The sequence below is a fragment of the Anser cygnoides genome, chromosome 1 (assembly GCF_040182565.1).
Source record: "Anser cygnoides isolate HZ-2024a breed goose chromosome 1, Taihu_goose_T2T_genome, whole genome shotgun sequence".
Lineage (NCBI taxonomy): Eukaryota > Metazoa > Chordata > Aves > Anseriformes > Anatidae > Anser > Anser cygnoides.
In genome coordinates this window covers 142,045,944-142,068,646 of record NC_089873.1, presented here as the reverse complement: position 1 = coordinate 142,068,646, position 22,703 = coordinate 142,045,944, and the positions used below count along the sequence as shown (strand labels likewise).

The 22,703-nt window shown below is 44.9% G+C and overlaps 1 protein-coding gene across 10 annotated transcripts in view; it reads left to right on the top strand.

Annotated features, from left to right (window-relative positions):
* Positions 1-22,703, top strand: part of CRACDL (CRACD like) — a 66,200-nt gene that overhangs the window by 20,240 nt on the left and 23,257 nt on the right. For 6 of the 10 annotated variants that reach the window (XM_048048128.2, XM_048048127.2, XM_013180724.3 and 3 more), the window contains 5 exons: positions 16,722-16,798; positions 17,756-17,918; positions 20,689-20,824; positions 21,186-21,350; positions 21,971-22,039. In XM_048048128.2, coding sequence (XP_047904085.2) covers positions 16,732-16,798; positions 17,756-17,918; positions 20,689-20,824; positions 21,186-21,350; positions 21,971-22,039 — 600 coding nt within the window. In that variant the 5' untranslated portion in view covers positions 16,722-16,731. Of the gene's footprint in view, positions 1-4,045; positions 4,245-4,824; positions 11,066-11,097; positions 15,179-16,721; positions 16,799-17,755; positions 17,919-20,688; positions 20,825-21,185; positions 21,351-21,970; positions 22,040-22,703 lie in introns of those variants that run through there. The other 4 variants (XM_013180725.3, XM_066983827.1, XM_013180726.3 and 1 more) reach the window with 4 other exon arrangements.

Sequence of the window (22,703 nt, the reverse complement as noted above, 5' to 3'; positions counted from 1 at the left end):
AGGAAGATCAAACCCTTCGTTAAGCATCTTCCCCTGGAGAAGACACGTGCCTTGCCGAAACCTGCCTGCAGGCAAAGTGCAGCAGGTAAAGGGAACTGCTGCCTTCCTCTTCCTCAGTGCATTTGGCTGGCATCTTAAGCTGGCATAAAATGAAGCCGGTGGAGTCATGCATGTTTAAACAATAAGAAGATCTGACTGTTTGTTTTTAACCATACGGTGTGGCTTTTCTGCACCCCACCCAAAGCCGTTTTACTGCTCACCCATTCTTGCTGTTCGGGACTCGAACCGAGGAGATGTTCAGAGGGAGGAAACATGGTCGGTTTGGGCTCTCACTTCTGTCTGAATTTCCAGCAGCATTGTTCCTATCTGCATTTTTTTTGCTAACTGACATAAAACTGCTTTATTATTTGGCAGTTCTCACTGTTTTATCGCCTGTTATCATTCTGCTCCATATACCACTCATAACCCCTTTTCCACCCAGTAGAAATGTAAAATTTCTCTTGATTCTTCACAGTATTTTGGTTGTGCTTGAGAACAGCTGAAAAATTAATGGCCATACGACAACTGGCAACTTTGCCAGCAGTGTCGATGATAAAAAACTGAGGTATTTGCTCACCCATGGCCAGGAGATGGTTGGATTGTGGCACTTACCTGAAGCAATTTCTTCATCACCAAATATTTCCCTTGGCTGTCGACCCCCATGGCAGTCCTGGTAAATGCCCTTCAGTCTGTATACAGAAAAATTTGAGAACATTTTTCTCCTTATTTCACTACCTCTTTCTCATCCTTTTTCTTTCTCTTTTTTTCCTTTTCTTTCTCACTTAACACCTTTTTACTGTTGGACCCTTCTCTGCAGTCTGCCCGTACTTGTAAGATCTGTTTCACATCTGAAACTCCTGCCCCCTGAAAGGCTTCCCCTTTTCCTCTCTCTTTCAGGCTCAGCAATTCTCTATTTCATCTCAAATCTTCCATGCTTGTGTCCTGAAATTTCTCTTTGCCTCTAATAAGGGCCTTATTTTTGAAAGCTTGTTTTTGCTGCACCTTTCATTTTGCCAAGCTTTCTCTTTTTCTTCTGATTTCTGCTGTTAAGTGTCAGCTTGTCTTCCTCAACATAAAAGCAATTTGGAAGAATTTGTAGGAAACAACTGCACTGAAATCCACTCCATTTGGTTTGCAAAAGAAGAATCTAGTAAAAAAATGAACCTAGTGCTATCTAATATACAGCTATTGCTATGAACAGGGTCTCTGCATCATTCTGCCTTCTGATGATGCTGTCTTTTGGATGGCCTTTCATAAAGGAAATTGTTTCAGAGTACCTGTACTAGTTAAAGTTCAGCTGTGCTGCACAGAGCTCTGATTTCTGACTTACACTCGGTACTGTGTTATGTGATCAGCTTTTCTTTAGCAGCAGGCAAGTGTATATTTAACATCTTAAATTTTCACAGTTTACTCCCTCCAAATGTTGCTTGGTTATCTACAATGATTTTTTTTATTGGGACTTTTTAAAAAATCTGGATTAATTCATCTTTGCTGCTCCCTGGCTCTTGACATCTCTAACTGCGTTGTTTGGAAATTTCAGTGCTTTTGAGATAAGACTTAGCACTGAGCTCTTACTATTTCTGCAAAAAAAAGGTGAGAGACGGGAAATAAACAAAAAACCTATAATTTTCCTGTCAACATGTTGGGCTTTGGCTCTTGTTCAGGAAGGTATTTGAAGCACCACAATATTCATCTGCTTTTGGGCTGTTGCAGTTACTGAAGGGATAGACTGATTCCCTGGGTAAACACAGACTTTGTGAGGGAGGGGTGGATTTCAGGCACGACCAAGAGATCGTCGCCTGACCCTGAGCCTGTGTTGAGCACAGCTTTGTAGGGCTGCTGAGCCTGGCTGTGCCTTGCAGTGTCAGGAGAGCCACTGCTGAGGTACACACACAGTCAGTGCTAGGTGTGCCATTGCACGGTTGAGATGGTCTGGCATTTCTGCAGATGCTTGTGTGCATTTCCCTTCTACTAAAACCTTGTTTTGTTTTTAACAGGTAAAAATGTTGTAGTAAGTGGTGGAAAAAAAAAAAACACATTTTAAGGTCACAGCTGGACTTCTCTAGACATAACAGGCCAGTCTTCCTCTGCCTGGGACCCCTCTTTAAAAGTGGTTCTACCCATGGGTTGGCTGGCTGGTGTATATGTGTATCTGCTACAAACCTTAGGAATCTGGGGGTTCTGGTTGGTGGCAAGTTGGACATGAGCCAGAAATGTGCCCTGGCAGCCAAAAGGGCCAACCTTGCCCTGGGTTGCATCAGGCACAGCACTGCCAGCTGGTCAAGGGAAGGGATTGTCCTGCTCTGCTCTGCGCTGGTGTGGCCTCACCTCGAGCAATGTGTGGTTTTGGGAACCACAGTATAAAAAGGACACAGAACTATTAGAGTGTCCAAAGGAGGGCTACAAAGATGGTGAAGGGTCTGGAGGGGAAGACGTATGAGGAGCAGCTGAGGCCCTTTGGTTTGTTCAGCCCAGAGCAGAGCAGGCTGAGGGGAGGCCTCATGGCGGCCTGCAGCTCCCTCACGAGGGGAGCGGAGGGGCAGGCGCTGAGCTCTGCTCTCTGGGGACAGCGACAGGACCCGAGGGAACGGCATGGAGCTGGGACAGGGGAGGGTCAGGCTGGGTGTTAGGGAAAGGTTCTGCACCCAGAGGGTGGTTGGGCACTGGGACAGGCTCCCCGGGGCAGTGGTCACGGCACCGAGCCTGACAGAGTTCAAGGAGTATTTGGACAACACTCTCAGACACATGGTCTGATTTTTTTGAGTGGTCCTGTGTGGAGCCATAGGTTGGGCTCAGTGATCCTTGTGGGTCCCTTCCAGCTTGGGGTATTCTATGATTCTGTGTTACTCTTGTGCAGAGAGTAGCGGGGTTTCACGGGTACTGTTGCCTGGGGCTGGCAGAGACCGCCCCCACAAGGCGGGAGCTGCTCCTGTAAGAGAAATATGCCCAGGTGCGACGGGGAAGCATTCAGCTGGAATCAGAAAAATCACTCCTGCAGTGACACCCCTCATCCTCCTCACTCTCCCTGGCCACCTCCAGCTGTCAGGGGAAATACCCAGCGTGGTGTGCTCGGCACTGCTTTCTTACCCTTGTTGCCCAGAGTGGGCATGATCCTCAGAGTCAGCAGAAATCAAACAGGCATATTTTTTTGATACTCTGCTCTGTGAAACACATATTATGCTGCATCCAAGGAGTCATTATTTTCTTTAACTATAAAGGGTAACTAGGGTCAATTATTTGCCATCCAAGGGACCCGGAGGTTCTTTAGTTCTTCAGGTCTAATTCAGCTCTTATTTTTCATCTTCTAGAAAATGCATACTGAGGAGGCTGCAAGCTAAACAGAGTAATGAATGCACTGGCATGACAGTAACTTAAAATATTTGAAAGGTCAGAAAATGCAGATTTTGTGTGTCATGTTACCTTTCCTGACTTGCTTCTCTTTCTGTTTTCTAGGTTAGGAGTTTGGCTTTAGAGCATTCTTTGTAGCACAGATGTCTGGGACAACCTTAATTTCTTGGGTTTGCATGTTTAACATTCTGTCATTTCATCTGTTAATGTTGAGGCCGAGTGCGTGTTGGGTAGTTTCTTCCACTTTCTCTAATGACAAAGATTGAAATACAAAGATCTTATTTCAAGGTTAAGAACTTAGAGCCTCCTTGGCACAAAGGATAGAAAACTCACCCCCAGTTTTTGCACATGCGATCCCCATTTCCACGACAGGTGCCTTTTTGTCATAGGAGCAGCTCATTGTCATCCCGTTGCCTCTGCAAACCCAGGAGTAACTTTTCCCTGCCTTGCCAGGAGAGACCCGGCTAAGCTCCCCGAGCAACATCAGCCTGCGCTAAGAATTCAGGTCAGGATCTCCCCGCTTGTCTCCTAGCAACTGGGGGATACTGGTGCTTTCTCCCTCCACTGACTCATTCGGCACCAGATGCAGGGATCGCCTGGTGGAGGGACCAGGGCGGCGTTAATAGCTCACGCTTCGGGAAGGCAGAGCAGAGCCCGGTGCTGGATAACTGAGGGGATGTAGCGTGCGCCGCCCAAGTCGAACCGAATCGAGGCTTTACAGGATCCTCCGTGCAAACCTTAAAGTACCTCCGTTGTGTTTGCTAGCGCTCAAAAGTTTGGCAAGGTGACAGATCTCTTTTGAAGCACCAGTAGCCTTTTGTGTTATGTTGAATCTGGCAAAACAGGAACGGATGCAGGTAAGCAGCTGACGAAAGTTCACGTTCGAGTTGCCTTAAAGGTTGATTTCCTGCAGGTGCAGTGCGTTTCTTGGTTACACAGATGCACAACATTGAATCGCACAAGTATTTACCTGTCTTTGGACTTAGTTAAGTTTCATCGGAAGGTAAGTAAAAAAATAAAGTGGAAAGATGAACTATCTTCCCTAGTTCCTTTTGGTATCTGCTTATATAGTGCTGAAAACAGCTTTTAAACTACTCTGGTTCATTTATTGTAGAATGGGCTAGAGTAAAACTTGTAAGTGGTCAAGAGTTTTTGTTGCCACGCTCTCACAGAGACCGGCTGCTTGTAGCACGTTTACAAAATGGAAAGCAGCAAGTTCTTCTGACTGTATTGTTTGCACAGGCTGGCAATCGCTGCCTGTGGCTGTTAGCACAGTGGGGTTTGTTTCGGATTTTTTTATTTTCTTCCCTAGATTGCAAGTAGAAACCCTTTGACAAGTGCAGAAGTTGAAGTAATGTGCCTTCTAAAACAATGTTTAGACCAAAAAAAATCTCTTCAGTGTGCTGTAGCCTCCCTTCTTTACTCATAAACACCAAAGATCGTGGGATTTATACCAGGGTATATTCGTATCTAGTGCCGGCACAGGGATGGCATGATAGTTTTCTGAAGGACTGTTTCTCACAGAAAATACAGTTCTCATATTTTGAAAAATGTGGGAATGAATGTCGCCAGGTGCATATGAGCGATTCAGCCTGCCTTTTTCAGCAGTCTATGAACAGTACGCTCCAGCTCTTCAGCGGTGGGATTTGGCATAGCCCCAGTTAACTTGAGCAGAGGCCTGCCAAGTGGCATCAGCCAAAGATCTGGCTGCATGTCTCTTGGACAGACACGCTGCAAGCATGTGTGTGGGTTTTTTGCACTGGAGGCTGTAGCGGGGTATTCTGAACAGGGATATATATAAAAAAAAAAAGCTGTATTTTTTAATTATCTCTAATACGGAGCTGTTTAGTTTGAGTGCTGACTCTAGGGCATTCAGGACCTGATTTCTTAAGAGAGACTGAGTAAGTGCGGTTTCAATTGATATTTTCCATGCTTAGTATTCAGAAAAACAGCTCCCAGAGTCTCACATTGCATGCCTGATACAGTGGCTGCTTTTCAGTGCTTGAATGTCTGATTTGGTATCCCAAGCTTTTTGTCTGTATCGGTATATGGGAAAACTCATACCTGCATCCCTAGCACATACGTCTGTATGTGTGCAGTTAAGAAAAGAGAATAAATCTGTACTGGGCCAGGATCTTTCTGCAGTTCAGGATGTTCTTGATTACAAAAGGATCTCCTAAGTGGGTAAACTTCACACTACTGTGTGCTCAGGTGATACAGAATAGAGAGGGAGAAATATCTATTTGAGCTTCACGTTTCATTTAATTGTTCCTTTCTCAAGATCAGCAACTTTCAGGAGACAGTTAACAGCAGAAACCTCTTCAGTCACTTTGATCTAGCTGTTTTAGTAAAGCAACACCCTCAGAGGATAGCGTGGGACCCGAGAGGTGAAGTTGTCTGGCACTACCTGCATTTTTTTGTTCACAAAGCCTTGCGGTGTCCTCTCAGTAATAGTCTTCTGTCAGAGCTGGGAACTCTGCTAGAGACCTCATTCCCTGACTCAAGTATGTTTAAATGTCTGAAAAAAAAAAAAATGTTAAAAGGAAGGAGGCCCCTAAGCAAGCAGGGTCAGATTTTCCTCGTCAAGCTTGAGCTAGTGAATTTGCCAGCTGGATGGAAAAGGCTAAATATTTTCCTGCTACACCTACACTGGAGGCCCTCTGCAGATGTGCAGATGGCCAGGCACTTGAGAGTCCAGCCAAGGGAGCGTGTGCCAGCGCTTAGGGGTTTAACAAAAATCTGGAATGGGTCTTGTAGGTTGGTGTCAGCAGCCAGCATCACAAATCTGGGTGCCCGGACATGTGGAAGAGCCAAGTCTGGGAAGATTATTGGGACATAGACCTTGCAATGGACGATGTTTCTTGATAGGAAACGCAGGAGATATGTTCTACTCTGCAGTAGAGAACAGGCCAGAGGTGGAAGGCGAGTGCTTTCCTCACCTACCAGCCCCTGCAAGGCTAGCTGGGAACTGGAGAGCTGAAAGGGGAGACGACTGTCTTCTCTAAATACTGCTGACAAGAGACCAAAGCTGCCTCAAGAAAAGGGTAGTGTTGGCACCAAAAAAAAAAAAATTAGCTGTAGACTGGCTGTTTAGTCTGGACATTTCTAACAAGCTCCCAGAATAGCATTTCGGTCAAAGGAATGGGGAAAAATGGAGTTGTTTTCAAAAATAGACTTTAATTGGCCTGTGAAAGGATTATGTGAAGCGTTTGTCAGCACCAATAGGGGACTGAATGCTCGGGAAGTCCCCTCTGGTAGTGTGTTCCCAAGGTTTATCCTGACACACCTACGTAGAGCTCAAAGATTGAAGTGTACCAACACATTGCTGTTCCTCTGGAAACTACCACATGAGAGAAGGGAAAGAGGCGAGAGAACGCATGGAGGCCCTGCAGTGGAAAGGGACTGACAGGAGAGTGCGTCTGATAGCGATGGGTCTTGCAGAAACACGGCACTGAAGAGCCTTTGTGGACAAAACGATTTATGACTAACATGCTTAAGACACAGTCTTTCCAAATGGTGTCCCTTCCACTCCCCACAGAGAGCTCGTGCGCTTCTCTGCTCCCGTTCCTGTGTCTGGAAGAGCATCCTCTGAAATTAGATTTTCTGGCATCCGAACGCCAATGCCATTTAATTTATGGATGCCGCAGTACATTTTGTTGTGCTCGTTTCAGGCAGAGCTCGAGTGTCGTACAGTCACGTGTAAAGGTGGCGGTGGATGAGAGCTCTCTATGTCATGCTGGATTGCTGCGGCCCACTTACATTATATCTGCCAAATTGCAGGCAGGAAATTTTTGAATTAATGACAAATATTTCCCAACAGTAGTTAGTTAAGTGCCTGCACATGTTAAATTAACCATAATAGCTCTTGTCGTAGTCATAAATTAATAACTTGCATCCCATCAAGCTTTCGGTACTGAAGTGAGATGTTTGTGACGTATTCAAGGAAAGGAGCCCAAAGAGACAAACAGGACAAGTTCCCAAATTTTTGGTTTGGTTTGGGGGGATTTTTTCCTTCCCTTTCTGCCCATTGTAAGCACCACTTTCAGGTTCCTGTGTAGCCTTTGGGTCTCCCTTGGCACAGGGGTCGGGCAGTGGGGACGGGAAGGCAGAAGGTACCCTGTGAGCACCTGGGTACCCCAGGGTTCCCGTTGTCCTTAGCAGAGAGGCTTCTCCTCCGAGTAAGGAGATTTAGACCTGTTAATTCCTGAAGTGTCGTCTTTGCTCCGTCGCCTGGAGGGAGAGGCAGCCAGGAACAACTGTGCATGGGGGAGCTTTCTGGCAAAAGTGGCAGAAGAGAGGAGACTGAGGGCAAATGTCAATGTGGGAAAGGGATAGACAAGGAGCAGGAGCCCTCCTGGTGAACGTGTCCCTGGCTTGCTATAAACACTGCCAGGGAAGGCTTGTGCTCTTCAGTGCCATCCTTCCTCGTACTTTCTCCAGTCTCCTCGCTTTGTTCTGCATTTAACATTTTTGTGTATGTTCCTCTGAGTATCCTGCACACGTGCTCCCTGTCACTGGTCCTGGACAATCGGGCACGTCCAGAGACTTGTGTGGATAGTGTAGGGCACTAGAGACTCGTCTCTGGTCTTCAGCAAGGTAGCAGTAAAACCTGGTAAGCCCCACCAGGATATTGACTTCCAAAGGCTCGCTGGTCTGAAGCGGCAGCAGGAGGTGAATCGTGCAGAGTGACTGGGGGGATCTCCTGCTTTCCTGGAGGTTATTGCTGCAGGGAAGGAGCAGAGGGGAGATGAGAATCGGAGTGAGTCACGGGAATTTCCATTTGCTCATATCCTGTGTTTTGGAGCGCAGACCTGCAAGGACACAGGGATGGGAGGACTGCAGGAAAACAGCTCCTCTTACTTCAAACACAAAAGAGCAAACGTGACCTGGATGGATAAGAGGAATGAAGAGTTTGCAAGTACACGTAGCGAGGGAACAAATGACACAAAACTAGGGCTCTTACCTTTGTGAAATCCCAATTGTGTTTATCTTTTGAGTTGTGGAGGAAGGTAGTGAGGAAAGATGCAAGGACTCAGCGGTGTTGTTCGTTGTGACGGGGTTGGAAGGCAGCCCTGTTCACACGAGAAACCGTTCTGGTTAGGAAGGCTTTCCAACTTCAGCAGGTCATCGTGCATTGCTGTGAGCTTGCATTAACGCTCTTGTGCTCCTTTTTTCTAGAGGTGATCTGAGAGTTTCTCGGGGTTCACATGGGCTCAAGAAAATGACTATCAATTTGACAGCGGAGCAGGACTAAATTAGGAGTCAAAAGATGCTCAGTAAGGTCGTTCCCATTTAAAAGCCTGCCACCTGCACCTTTTCACAAGGAGCCTTGTGCAGCAGTCAAGCAAGGGGCCAGTCGCTTGGCCTGTGGGGTTCAGCACGACAGGAATGTGGAATGTGTTTACCAGGTAGCGGTTATTGCTGAAATATGTGAGCGCCGTCGCCTGGGGAAGTTTCAGAGGATTGAGCCTGCGCTGAGCGTGGCCGTCCCTCTCGGACAGCCCGCGTGGACCTTGGGGAAGACGCTGGCCTCTGAGCCCGCAGCCAGGGACCGGCAGAGGGGCGAAGCAGGGCAGGATGCTCCCCTTCCCCACCGCCTCCCGTTGCCCTCCCCGCTGCTCCTCGGTGCTAGGATGACCCCGGAGAGGGACCGGTCGGTGGCCCGGAGGCATGGCCGCTTTCTGCCGCTGCATCCGAGGGGACTCCAGGTTAGAGCACGACCGCAGCCGGCTCGGCAGAGCGGCCGGGCTGCCCTGAAGCAGCACCGGGGGAGCGCTGAGGCCTGGGGGCCCCCGATGGCACCTTTCTCCAGCAGCTCCTGGAAGTCAGACTGCTCGTGTCGGGCTCATCTCAGACGGTGGGCTGGCGTGTCTCTGCCTGGAGGAGCTCAGGCTTCCCTTAGGATATTTAATTCATTCTCTTTACGTTCCCTTCCTTCTTTTTTTCCCTCTACTCTAAATATTTAATATTAAAGCTATTCTGCACACGGTGCATAGATGATCACAGTGCTTGTTTCATCTCTCCAGCACAGGAATTCTAGAGGAACCCAGTAAAGCGCGCCCTACTCTCTTTGTTTCCTGCGCTTTCACCTGTGCTCGGCCAAACCATGCTCTATTTTTCATTGCATATTTGCAGGTAGGCCTGGGATATAGCTGTGTTCTGCGTTCAGGTGAACACGTCGTTTGAAAAGACTCGTCCTTAACCTCTAAGGAAACAATAGGAGCGTTGGAATAAAGCTGCTGACGACCTCACGTATATGTAGCCAGGGGTAAACAGGCAACGCACTATAGATGGGCTCAGAAGGGACGCAAATGGGGCCGCGTTCAGATCTGATGTTAGCAGTTGCAATTGACTTCATTGTCTGCGTAGCTTGGCCCGCTTGGAGTTTTGCTCTGAATAGCAGATAAAGCTGAATAAGGATCTCCTTTCTGGGTAGTCCTAAAGCCTTTCGGCATCCGAAGCTCCCATTAACCTCCGCACTCCACGAGAGTGTGCTTACATTAGCCTGATTGATGGGGCTGCAGGTGTAAGGGCCTGCAGCTCCTCGGGGCTCGCTGTGCTTCCTGGTGAGGCTCTTTCTTTCTCTGCCACAAAGTGCGTGTGTGCGTGTGTATGTATAGGGACGATTTATTGTATTTACGGTTCCAAAAAGCACGGGGGGATCAATGAAAGCCCCGTTATGTTTCGCTGAATCTAAACCCATGGAGACCTCAGAACGACGTTGATTTTTGTACTCTCTCTGAATGCCAAACGACCTTGTGTAATTATTTTTGTGAAATAGCTTCAGGAACGTTCCCAGTGCTGAATTCAAGAATAATTGCAATTGCGGCATGTGGAATCAAATGTAATTTTGTTCTAACTAAAGCAAGACATTTTACTTTCTTTTCTATTGCTGTTCAAGGAGAGGCACGGTGAATTTTTAATGCTTTACTGACCCTTGACTTTCAGTGATGTTAGCCTGCTACTGTACAAAAAGGATGAGCTCCTTCAGAACATTATTAGCCAAAGTGCTCTGTGTGCCCGCGTGATCCTATTGAAGTTCAAAATAGAGACTGTGCTGCCATCAGTGGAAAGGCTGCTCAAAACCCCAAACTCCGGTAGTTTGTTGAGCTGTTTGTGCTCCTACATATAGCAGAGGATCTCTGGTAGGGAGCCAGCTGGGGGAGGTCTCGGGTCTTTGTGCAGAACAGCTACGCTTCTATTATCCCGGTATGCTGAGAAAGGAGAAGGGGAGTCAATGTGCTTTTATTACTCTAAGTGTTCTTTTAATAATGCTTTCCATGTTGCTGGAATAGCTCTCCCAGGCTGTCTGTTAAATCACAAAAAAATATAAAACTTCCATTGAAAGGAAGAAAGGAGGTGTTTTTACATAGGAATAATGCATTTCGCATGAGTTTGTTCCATTCTTTTGCCAATGTAAACTTTTTTTCCTGTTTTTAATTCTTTCATGTGGATGTTTGATTTGCTTTTTTTGTTTGTTTGTTTTTTTAAAGAAAGCGTGCAAGCTAAGGCTTTTCCCATGAGCACAATGTGACCTTTGACAAGGTGTTTACCCCTCAGTTACTGAGCTGTGCTAGGGAAGAGGAGCTCTCATCACCTTTCTGGGACATAGTCTGTTCCCTGTACCAGGAAATCGTCCTGGGCGATCGCAGTGACCTCCTTCCTTCTGACCTCACAGGTTTGTGGATCTTGTGGCAGCACACTTTTCTAAAAAAAAAAAAAAAAAGAGCAACCAAAAAGCTTGCTCTTCTCTAGCTGCTTGGGAGGAAAGTTTATCTTACGCGGTATTTGTCTTCTAGCCTCTTGCTTTCATGCAGAAAATATAGGGGAAGGGAGGTCTATCAATTCTTGAAAAATAAACAGGTAGGGAGAGCAGATTTTTTTCCCTGTTCCTTGGAAATGCTCTGTTTGTAATAGAGAAAGGAATGTGCTGCTGGCACGGGGCACGGCAGAAGGCTTGTTGAGGATCCTACATGAGAGCCTTCACGGTCTGTGGAAACAAACACAAATGCACCAGAGACAAGTTTGGATTGCTAGGCGAAGGAATGAGTGGTCGGGCACTGCGCAGATTTTCGGGGAACATGAGAGCATGCTGCAAGGGTAGCAGTAGCTGGAGGAAATGTCAGCCCTGTTCACTGAGCCTTTCATTGACCAATAATACAGATTAAAGAAATATGTTGTTGAAGATGCCATCCCTATGGGCATCCATAAGAAACCTAGGTGCTAACAGCATCCTCACTAAATTATTAAAAACAGCAGAGAACACATGAAGTCAGAGACTTTGCAAAGTAATTATTTTTTTTGTTGCCTGTTGCAAAACATTTGAACAAAATGGAAGGAGATAATTGTCTGCCCAGCTCCGAAAACAGAAAGCAAACTTGTATATAAAAAGCGACGGGCTGCTTATCTACTTGGTTTGGCATAAAGGTTGGACTGGATGGTCTTAGAGGTCTTTTCCAGCATGAATGATTCTATGAATCTGTGATTCTGTAAAGTTTGTCTTTGGTATTTTATCTGGGTATAACAAAGGGAAACATGGTTTTCTCAAAACAAACAGACAAACAACAGGTCTTCTCTGGGTAAATTATTTTTAGTGCATCACCCATTCAAAGAGGATGGGAATGGAGTTGGAATACGTCAGGTACTGTTATAGGTGTTTACATGCAGAAAGGGAAGGTGGCCTTTTGGTCACAGTGACAGTGCCTGGGACTCCTGACAAAGCTCCTAGGATGACTGTGTGTGTGGAAGCATGCTCTCGAGTGCAGCCGTGCATTTGATTTAAAAGTCAGAGGCTGAAAGAAATGGAATTTGTACTCCTTTGACATCAAGAGAGGTCTGGAGCAGGGAGGTGCATGGCTTTGGAAATGGGGAAATGGTGTTGCAGTCGTTATCAGCTTCTCACATCCCTTTCTGTGCGCTTTTTGGATGCATTTATACAAACTAATGGGATTCCCAGAGACCTGTACCTCGCTCACGTGGATGCTGCTGGCACCTGGGCGGTGTGCCCAGTGCTGGCTCAGGTGCAGCACTGCTCTGCGCTTCCCACACCTCCTCTTGCAGAAAGAGGGGACCGGGGCAGGGAGAAGAGGTTTCTCTTAATAGCATAAGCTCAACGTGATGGATGACTTCTGGAGAAGATTTTATAATTAGGCGTGCTCTGAGAGATTTACTTCGGGGTCGGTTCAGGCTTTACCAGCTGGGAGCACGGACGGTGGTTTGGGAGCTTGAAGTGGGGGTCGTGTTGGGGTCTGTATAGGCAGGAGGGGGTCTGAGCAGGGAGGTATGTTGAACAGTGGGGTTTCTTGTGCTTGGTGGATACAGATTGTGATCTGGGGCATCATCCGGATGGTGCCTCCACCAATCCCACGTGCCAGAGATGTGGAGCATCTCCAGAGGCATGGAAGCTCTGCTGATGCACCTGCAGCTAGCAGAGCATTGCAGCCGATGCCTTGGGCTTGCTCCCTCTCAAAACATGGAGCTGTCCCTTTCCTGCAGTCCGTGTGACATGAGAAGGGACGGCCTGGCCCAGGGATGGAGCTTTCGTTTCAGGTCTGAGCCCGCGGGGAGGTGGTGGGTGAGGAGAAGCTGCTTCAGTCCTAGTCCTTGGTATCAAGGATGTTTTCTGTTCGGTTACTGCCTCAGCTAGGGCAGTCCTTCTGAGTGTTTGGGTTTTCTACATATATCTCCCTTAATTCCTGCATTTTTTCCCCCAAATCCACAAGGCTGTGTAAAACCAGTAGAAATTTCAGTGCATATCGTGATATTGGAGAGAGGAGAGGGCAGGTCTTCCTCTCGTGTGGATGATTTCCCTAAATTCATATTTTTAAAATCACTTTAATTGCTGATGTTTCTTTGCCTACTAGCGAGCAAATGTTCTTGAACAGCACTGGAATAAAAGGTGCAAATTGCTGCCATTTGGTTCAGCTGTGCTTTTTTGATACTCACTTTTGAATGCATTGACATTTGGGAGGGGTAGGGAAGGGAATAAGCACCCATTGTGTTGCCATATTCCCTCTCTTTCCCTGCGCTCACGTATTCTCAGCTGTGTTTCCTGTCTCGTAGCTCATATTAAAAGGCCATGGGAAGGAAGGAGGAAAATGGAAAAACAGTCTCTGCTGGGAAAAGTCCAATACAGAAAATATACTATTATAAGCTTGGGTAATACTTAGCAGTTTGTCATCAGACATTTTGGCCTCATAAATCTTGTAATAAATTGACAAACCAGGTATCTCTAATATTCCACTGTGAAAAGAACCAAAAATGAAACCTGAAGGGAAACAAAAAAGAGAAAAAGTGCAGCTGCCAGAAGCGTGGTAAATCTCGCCCTTGCTAAAAGAGGAGAAGTAAAGCAGAGAGCTCCTGTAGGATGCGAACCCCACTGAGTCTTCAGAGCAGAGTATGATTTAATTAGCCCTTGGAGCCCGGCAAGTCCTTGAAGAAACTGGAGGTGAGAAGGCTCGGCCGTCCTGCTCCCCGCCGCAGCCTCAGGATCCAAACACAAGCACGCACCCATGCACGTGGGTGCTGATTCGAGGCATCTAGATAGTGTCAGCGTTGTGTTGCACAAATCATAGATGTAATAGACATCATAGATTTTAAGTGAAGCTTTGAAGAAGATAACGTTTAACTCACGAGTAAACAATCAAATCTCCATACGTCAGGGAAGTGGCATGCAGGTATGGTCATACCGAGGTGGAACTTTGGCCTCTTGTTGGTTTCTTCCTCTCGTAAGTACCATGTTTTAACTGAATCTTTCATCTGATGGATGAGGGTTTGTTACGGACGCTGAGGAAAAAGCTTGAGAGATTGAAATTCTGCCTCAACATACCGTTAAAATAACTTACGCTGAAGAAAAAAAGGGGAGATGTACATAGAAGAGCTCTCCAAGTTCATATACTTGGGAAAAAAAATAGAATTTTCTTTCATGCTGGGTGGTTGGTGAACAGGTGAAAAACAGCATTTCTCTAACAGTGTGCCACAAAGGAAGAGTTGGGAAGGAAAAGCAACTTCCCCCCACATCAATAAAAATGTCACCATCCGTTTTAAGGCAGAAATCAATGTAATTGCCTAATGCTAGGTTTGGTGGGACGCTGAGCTGGACAGCCCCGTCCTCAGAGAGCGGTCTGACAGCCAGGTCAGTATTCCTGCGCGCCGTGTTGGCTCATTGCTTCAGTGGAAACCCTAACTCAGCAAAGCACTAAGTTTCAGCTCAACCATTTACTTAAAACCAAGGCTGGCCAAAATGACCTGATGACTTCTGAGTGTACTTCTGAAAGCCTGGCCACCAGCATCCCTGTCCACGTCCCAGGATAAATGGCTGGGCAAACAGGCTTAGGCCTGGTGGCTGCACATGCCGATCCCTGGCCAGACGTATTTCTGTGTCCTTCACCAAGCGTTTCACAGGGATTTTTCAGTTCCAGTCCCTCCCTGAGCTGCTTAGCTCCCCTCCGCCGGCTGAAGAAGAGGATGCCCTTTCGTCTCGTGGCGCAAACAGATCTCTCCTTGGTAACAGCGGCCATAAAAACTCCTCCCAGATCCTTGACGCTCAGTCATCGGCGCGTGGCCGCGCCTCGCCGTCCCGGTCACAAGCCGTGTGTTTCCACAACATAGCAACTGTGGTGAGGGCTCACAGCCTCCCGCTCCGCCGGCACCACGCTCCGTCGATGAACCAGCACGGGCCTGGCAGAATGAGGCCAGAATGCCAGCCCTGGATCCAGCCTGGGGACTCTCCTTTAAAACTGTAAAGCTGAGATACAGCTGCCTACAACGGAGCGGATGGGTCTTCTCCCAGGTAAAACCGGTGTCCAGGCCCGGGACACTTTGTAGGAGGACACACCGATTCCTAAAATAACCTCAGAAAACAGCAGAAGTGTCACCGACCTGGAGAGCAGCCATGGGAGGTCAGGAGCGGGGGCCTTGCCACCCATGGCTGGCAAGAAGGGAGCTCTCCAGGGTTCAGGGTCTTGCTGCTTCCCTGGTGGAGGACAACGTGTACCCATCCAGATAAAAAAAGGAGACCCTCACCTGGCTGCAGGTGGATGCAGTGGCCGCAGCTGGGGATCTGAGTTGTGGCACCCATCATTTATGTATTACAATACAAAAATACAACATGATATAAAACCCAAGGGCTGTGGGAGGGATCGTTTGACGATGAAGGCATTCATCCGGCACAGTGGAGAAGCGCAGAAGCTGCTGGGCCGCAGTGGTGGCTTCGCTGGTACCATCCCACAGCCGCTCGTCACGGCCTGGCTCGAGTGCTCGCTGGCGTTTCAGGCAATGCGTCATGGTTTGGGTTTGAGTAATAAATGTTTCGTTTCCATTTCACTCACTCTTTGAATTTATGAGCCTCGTTACTTAAGACTGCTCTTATTTCTGGGGATCGAAATAACCATGGTGTACTCGCGCTCTGGTCTGGGTTCTGGCCTGAGCATCTGTCACCAGCACAACCCCAGTAGTTCCTCTACGGTATTTAGGTCACCCTCCAGTGAATGGCATCCATGACTTTATTCTGACAGAACCATGAAATCATAGTTTTCCAGATGGAGAAAAGAGAGCACAAACTGACTACTGCTCTGAAAATGCAGTTTAAATTACAGATATTCTGTTCTCAGGCTTGGGACATATACAATTTTGGATGTATTTTTTAATTTTAATTTTATTTTGCTTCAAAAAAGCAAAGAAGAAAGAAGAACATTTATTGTTTTATTTTTACTTGTATTTTTGTCTGCATGAACAAAAGAGTAAATAGAATGGTTACCTTTTCACAAATGGTTTAAAAAAGGAGAAACACTAGAATCCGTAGAATACTTCAAGTTAAATATAAACAAAAAATGCATGCAGTTCTTGACAAAGGTTACTGAGATGTGGTACCCAAATGCTGTGATTATCACAAAGACATTACGTCTGTGGTCCTGAATAGGAGGAGAGAGGGAAACTCGGAGAAGCAAACTTCTGATGCACACTTTCAGAAGCATTCAAGAACTTCATTACACTCAATTTTCAGTAAGGAGAGGCGAGCTGATTAACTGAACTGTAATGTGCCATCACCTTATTAAGTGGAAATAGTTCTGTAAAACTGTTATACTGTAGCCTAAGAAGCTTTGTCCTGTGGAATATTTTCATATTGTTTATGTATTTGTAAATATAATACATGTATTTAGACATATATTGCTTATGTATTTATATACTATATTACATTTTTATATCTTTATATTTTAGTAAAGTATATCTTTATATTTAGTTTTCTTTACTATTTCTTAGTTGCTTGTGTGTGTGTGTTGAAGTATTGTTATCTATCTCATTGATAAGATGGACACTTTTTCTATCTCCTTTAGTGACTGTCACATGAGTTCCTCAAGGATAATGGACCCAAAGGTGCGAGAGACCGAAGGATATGGAGAAGACAATTCAGGTAGAATTGCTCCCTTCCTCGGTGAATGAAAAGTGCTGTACTTCTTGAGCTTTAGTACCTTAGCTCTGCTACAAAAGTGAATCTGTTTATTTAAAGAATGCATTCTCCATTTCTCTCTTTCTGTCTCCAAGACCTGTTGCAGCTTTGACATTTCTAGAGGCTTGAAGTAAGATTTTTGTAGCATCTTTTAAAAATTACTTTTTTACCCAACAAGATCCAACAATAACTGAAACACAGACAGGGATGCTTTCCAGTGCTGTCATCCCAACATATACAGGACGGGCACAAGTTGTTGGGATGTCTTGTGCAAAACGCTGATTTCATTTTAAGTACTTTTCTTCATGGATCTTGGAACTGATCCTAATTCAGGTCTTTCCTCACTGAGCAGACTAACATTACCTTTCAAGATTATTGCTTGATTTCTATTTTAATACTTTATCATCCATTGAGACTCATAATTAGCATTCAAAACATTCTGGGATGTATTATAAAACTGACATTATAAAAGCATTAGCCTCCTGACACTGCACATTCCACCTAAGTAAGCTATTTCTACATTTAAATTGGTTTTGGTAACAGCATTGTCCTTATCATCACTATTTAGCTTGCTGAACAAAGGCAGTGTGTTCCCGAGTTGCAATTTCTTCTCTATATCCCAGGCTGTTAATACCAAAGTTTTTCTTCATAGTCTAATTATCTCAAGAGGCAAGTAGAAACTCTATTAGGAAAGATCCTTCACTGTAGGTTATTTTTATGTCATAAACATTGCAATCCATTCTCCAAGATAATAGTAATTTCATGCTATCAGTATAGTCTTGAAAGATATTAATGCAAGAGCGGACTGTGTTGCCTCTTCCAGGAAAAAATCCACTTATGAAGAAATGATCTGGGACATGTTATTGTTCCAAAAGCTTGCAAATGCTGCTGGTTGCATCTTCTTTATTTTTCTTCACTTAGGAAAGAAAAAATCAAAGTTCAAATCTTTCAAAAAGTTTTTTGGTAAAAAGAAAAGGAAAGAAACGTCTTCTGGGAGCAGCAGTCTGAAGCTATTCCAGTCAACAAGTGATGTGGCGGCCTCACACAACATGCACGTTAGTTATTATTCAGAAGATGAACTTGAGTAAGTCTTTGGACTGTGGCTGGTAGACAAATACAGAGCTGCTATGATGTTTATAGATTAAAGATACCCCGAATTGCTTACTCCTTTTGTTCAGAATGGTTTCACTCTCAAACAGTTGCCTTTTTAACGGAAGTACAAATTAAAATGCCTGATGCAAGGCAAATCACAAGTGGATGGGATGCAGCAATAACTAATAGCTAGTAACTAAAAAAGCCTTTGTTTAAGCATAAGTAATCCTTGGGTTATCATTTCTAAATAATGTAGTTCTCGTCTTCAAAAGTAGAATGAGGTACTCAGCTTAAATTTGATCAGAATTGTCTTGTGCCCCTAAGATGCATCTCCTATGGATTGTTAAAAAATGTAGATGCCTGATCGTTTATGCTAGTAGGAACCAGAGGCTGCAGAGCCTTTGTTTCCTCTGTATAACTGGGATTCATCTGACCAAAGGATAAATGCCTGCATCTGAGGTTGTCACCGACTGCCTTTTGTAATCAGCAGAGAGAAGTCAACATTGCTAAGAAAGCTGGTAACGTTCTTGTGGTACATCCTGAAGGCACTGATGAACCATGCTCTAGAAGTGCCTGTTTCTCCTCACCAAGTGTAAGCAGGAGCCTGGGGTGACCGGCTCCGATGCAGGTACCTGCGCTGCAGTGTTTGAGGTTTGATGAGGTGAATCCCAGTCTGCAGATCTGGATGCCTCTGAACATCCTGTCTTCATGCAGGCATTTCCAAAAATGTTATCCATTCCTTCTCATCCAAAAAGTAACCATGAGAAACATGATACAAAGTCCAAATGTATTCCTGGGTGGACAGGTGGACTTGTGTTCCTGGGTGAAGTGCAGGCAAGAGCTGCTGCTGTGCAGAGGGACTAGAAAGGCAAACCCATCCCATCCACTTGGAACGACGCTGCATGATACAGCCACTAGGCAGCGCCAAACAACTGAAAGAAATTACTCACAAATGTCTGTAGCATTGGCAAGAGTAGTAGTAGTCCAGCTTGAAGCCCCAGGAGTTCCGGGCTGGCAGCGTCAGGTCTAACAGTGGGCGATAGCATTTTTGTTCAACAACATATTTTTAAGATGAGGCATGGTGAAATATTCTCTCCCTCATGTGCTACTCAACAAGGTCATGACCGAGCGGGTACAATCTTTGGCTGGTTTAGCTATGTTCCCTTGCCATTACTCACAGGGTTGTTAAATTATTGTTCCTTCACATTTGTTTAAATAAACAAAGACCAGAAAATACCTTGAAAGGAAGGAAAATTAAATAGAGCACTCATAATCTGAGATGTTTAGGAAACCTCCGCTACACATCCAGGAGGTACGTGTCTACTAGAAAGAGAAAGCAAAGGTAGCACGCAGGGCTAAATGTGCACATGTAACAACACTGCTTAGCTGGCTGCTGTTCAGCCTTTGTAAGATGTCGGTGCATTAAACAGCCACTGCAGTCCTGACTGGCACTTTCTCTGCAAATTGGTATAGATCTCTGACCTTGGATGCTTTGCAGAGATCACATTTTCATGTAGATAAAGTGTTCTTCTAATGTCTCTAATGCATGAAGCTGAAGCAGCAGGCTTTCCTTCCTTCTGCAGCAGTCATACAGATTAACTTTTTCCTGCAATTGTGTTATCAAACATATTTATAGCAGCCATTACAAGGAAAATGTTACTTTTTGCCATGTTTGTTTTTGTTTCTGAATGTCTCTAAGAGAGTACCTAAGATGCAAAAATACACATTACTATTGCTTTTTATAGACAGTCTGTTCAATTAATTTGGTAGTTACTTGAATCCGAGCAGTCATGTATTCTGGTTTGCCATTTCCCATTAAAAAAAATAAAAATAAAAGAAAGGAGTCCTAGAAGAAATGCCATGTGCACACATTTCTGGTCCCTGCTCAGCTGTGCTATGAGCTAAGCAGAGGAAAATCAGCACAGGAGACCTCCTAGCAGCTAGCTGTCTGTCCATGTGTCTCCCTGCTGTTTCCGTGAGGAAAAAAGGTTTTCATTCCCCACACGTAACATTTTCAAAAGACCTTACATGCTGCAAGCATCAAAGGTAGGAATCAGAATAAGAGAGAAGCTTTCTTCTGCTTCCTATCGCCAGCCAATGAAGTGTCTGTGAAAAAATGTGTCCCCAGGCTCCTAAGGGAAAATCCCAAGGATCTTGGCATAGAGCACAGGACCTCGCAAGGATTTTATGTAAATGGTTCTAGGTGAGAACTGTATCCCCTGCAACATTTTTTGTTAATGACCTGTGTGGTAGGGATATGCAGTAAATGTTCTACTATGCTTAAATAGTGAAAGGCACTATTTATTTTTCATAGGGTAGCGCTCAGTCATTTGCAAGACATGTTCTTGCATTAGCACAAAGTTAGTCCACCTCAGGCACAGGCTGGGTTATGTGAACTCCCTTCGATTTGCAGCTGGGCTTGCCTGTGGCACCGTCGCAGCACCCAGGTGGTGCCCCCAAGCCAAGGGGCAGTAGCTTTTAAATAAACCATAGCTCAGCTCAGTTGCTGGGGTTAAACCGTCTCTAACCTTGATTTGGTTTGCTAACGCGACAGATACTGACACTTGCATATTTTGGTTGTTTTTGTGCTATGTAGATTTGTCTGAATGACTGTATATTGCATTCATGGAGAAGTTTGGAATCTCAGGCGTGATGTGTGCTTTACACATCAGTCTCCCACTCCAACAGACCACCAGAGTTAAGAATAAGAGGACTGGCAAAAGAAATCTGTGTGCATTTGCTTGTTTGTTGTGTTATTCTAGGAGCCATAAGGGCGTTATGGGGAGCAGAGCTTTGTCGCATGATAGCATTTTCATCCCTGAGACTGGGCAAGAGCCTGCAAGGCCAGTAAGAGTGTTTTCACAAGAAAATGTTTCTGATCGGATTAGAGCATTGCAGGTAATTTACACAACATTTTTTTTTTCAAATGCAAGAGGTAGAATGTCTTTCCAGGCTTGATTTTTTGATGATATTTGTAGTTGAGTATTTGATCAGCAAGTAATATCTGTCTGCAGCTTCCATCAAGTGTTGCTTTTATTAATTAGACAGCAGTATCTTACCTTGGTTCTATTTAAAAGGTATTTGTAAAATGGACAGGTTGTTTGGCCTCCTAACAGAACTTCTGAAGTGACATGTGCTGGGTTCTGGGTCATTCAATTGTGAAGCTAAAATAAAGGTAACTCACTGATCTGAACTAAAAAATGTACTGGGGAAACCTCCCTCATTATCCCATGCTAACGTATATTGCACCATGCTAAAGATGAAACTCCAGCCTACCATGAAGCTGGGACCTCCGCCTGCGTTTGGATTTCATGCAAAGCGGACAGAGGATGCTGGGACCAGTTCTGAAGATGATGGGTTACCCAGGAGCCCTCCAGAAATGTCTTTGCTCCATGACGTCCTAAGTTCAGGCACAACAACAAGAGTGAGTAGTTCTGGTGCTGACAAAAATCAGTGTTTAATTACTTGTTTTACCTATGCGTGGGAGGTAGAATAAATTACTTGGTTTGTAGTATGTATCACTACTTTACCTCTGAACAATTCAGAAATACCTTACTTGAGGTGGAATATCTGTGTAAACAATCTCTGTTCCTGTTGAAATATAAATATAATTCCAGAAAATGCAGAACTAGGAAAGAGAGGGTGTGTTTCTTTGCATGCATGGGGATGCTGGTTTTTTTCTAGGGACTACAGAGAGCTGCAAGGCATAAAAAAATAGTCTGAAAAATCTGTATGCTCCCTTGAAAGTGCTGATAAGAGAATTCTCTTAATGTTTTTCTAGTCTGTCTTGGGCAAAAGAAACATAAAAGAATTTGAAACTGTTTTTTTTTTCTTTTTAAATGATAGTTTTGTTGTACATAATTTCATTCTTTATCTGCATGTCTTATACTTTATGTTTGTAGTATCCTTGCTAATCCTTAAGACTACAGATAAGAACAACTTACATTGTCAGCATCTGTGTGCACTTTGCGTAGATGTTTTCTGCTGGTGTATCCATCTCATTTGTCGTCTTTTACTGAATCTCTTCCTCATTCCATCCCACAGTTCTCTGACTCTCACAAGCACCTTAGCTCTTTGAGTTTAGCTGGAACAGGCAGTGAAGAAGAAGAACAGGTAACTTCTGCCAAATGTATTAAGGGCCAAGCAATTATGTACAGTAGTCCTTTAATGAAACACGAGGCATAAATATTACTTTGTTGTCTGTCTGCTACAAAAGCAGCCTCATATGTGTGTAGTTGCATGTCTGTCTGTTTTGCCTTTATAATGCTTGTCCTTCTAATATAAAGTTATGATTATTTATCAACATTATTCTGACGCCAAGTAAGCTCCCGTTAACAATAATTATGCCCTTTAAAATAGCTCGTATCCTTTAGCAAAATTCACAGACATGATTTAATCTCCAGAAACAATCAACCAGATTTTGACATTAAAATAGTATCCCTTTTTTAAAGATGGGAAATTGCAGTAAAGACTGCTTAGGTTACATGCATAGGATAAGGGAGAAGGCTCATTGAGGGGCCATGAACAACATCTAGATCCTCTGAAATCTGCCCAGACCCTTGCTTTAAATGCAAAATTACCTCACACTGATGCAGAAACAGTTCGCCTGATGACAGTGGCTGACATTGCTGCTTAGGAGACCGAGGTTCAGTCTTCAGTCAGATTCTGGCCACGTGAGCCAGCGCGAGCTGTGAATTCTGCTGAAGGGATGTTTTCAGGACTTGAGTACAAGCAAATAGATGGCTTTCTTCAATCAGCAGTCAGATGTTCTGGCTGA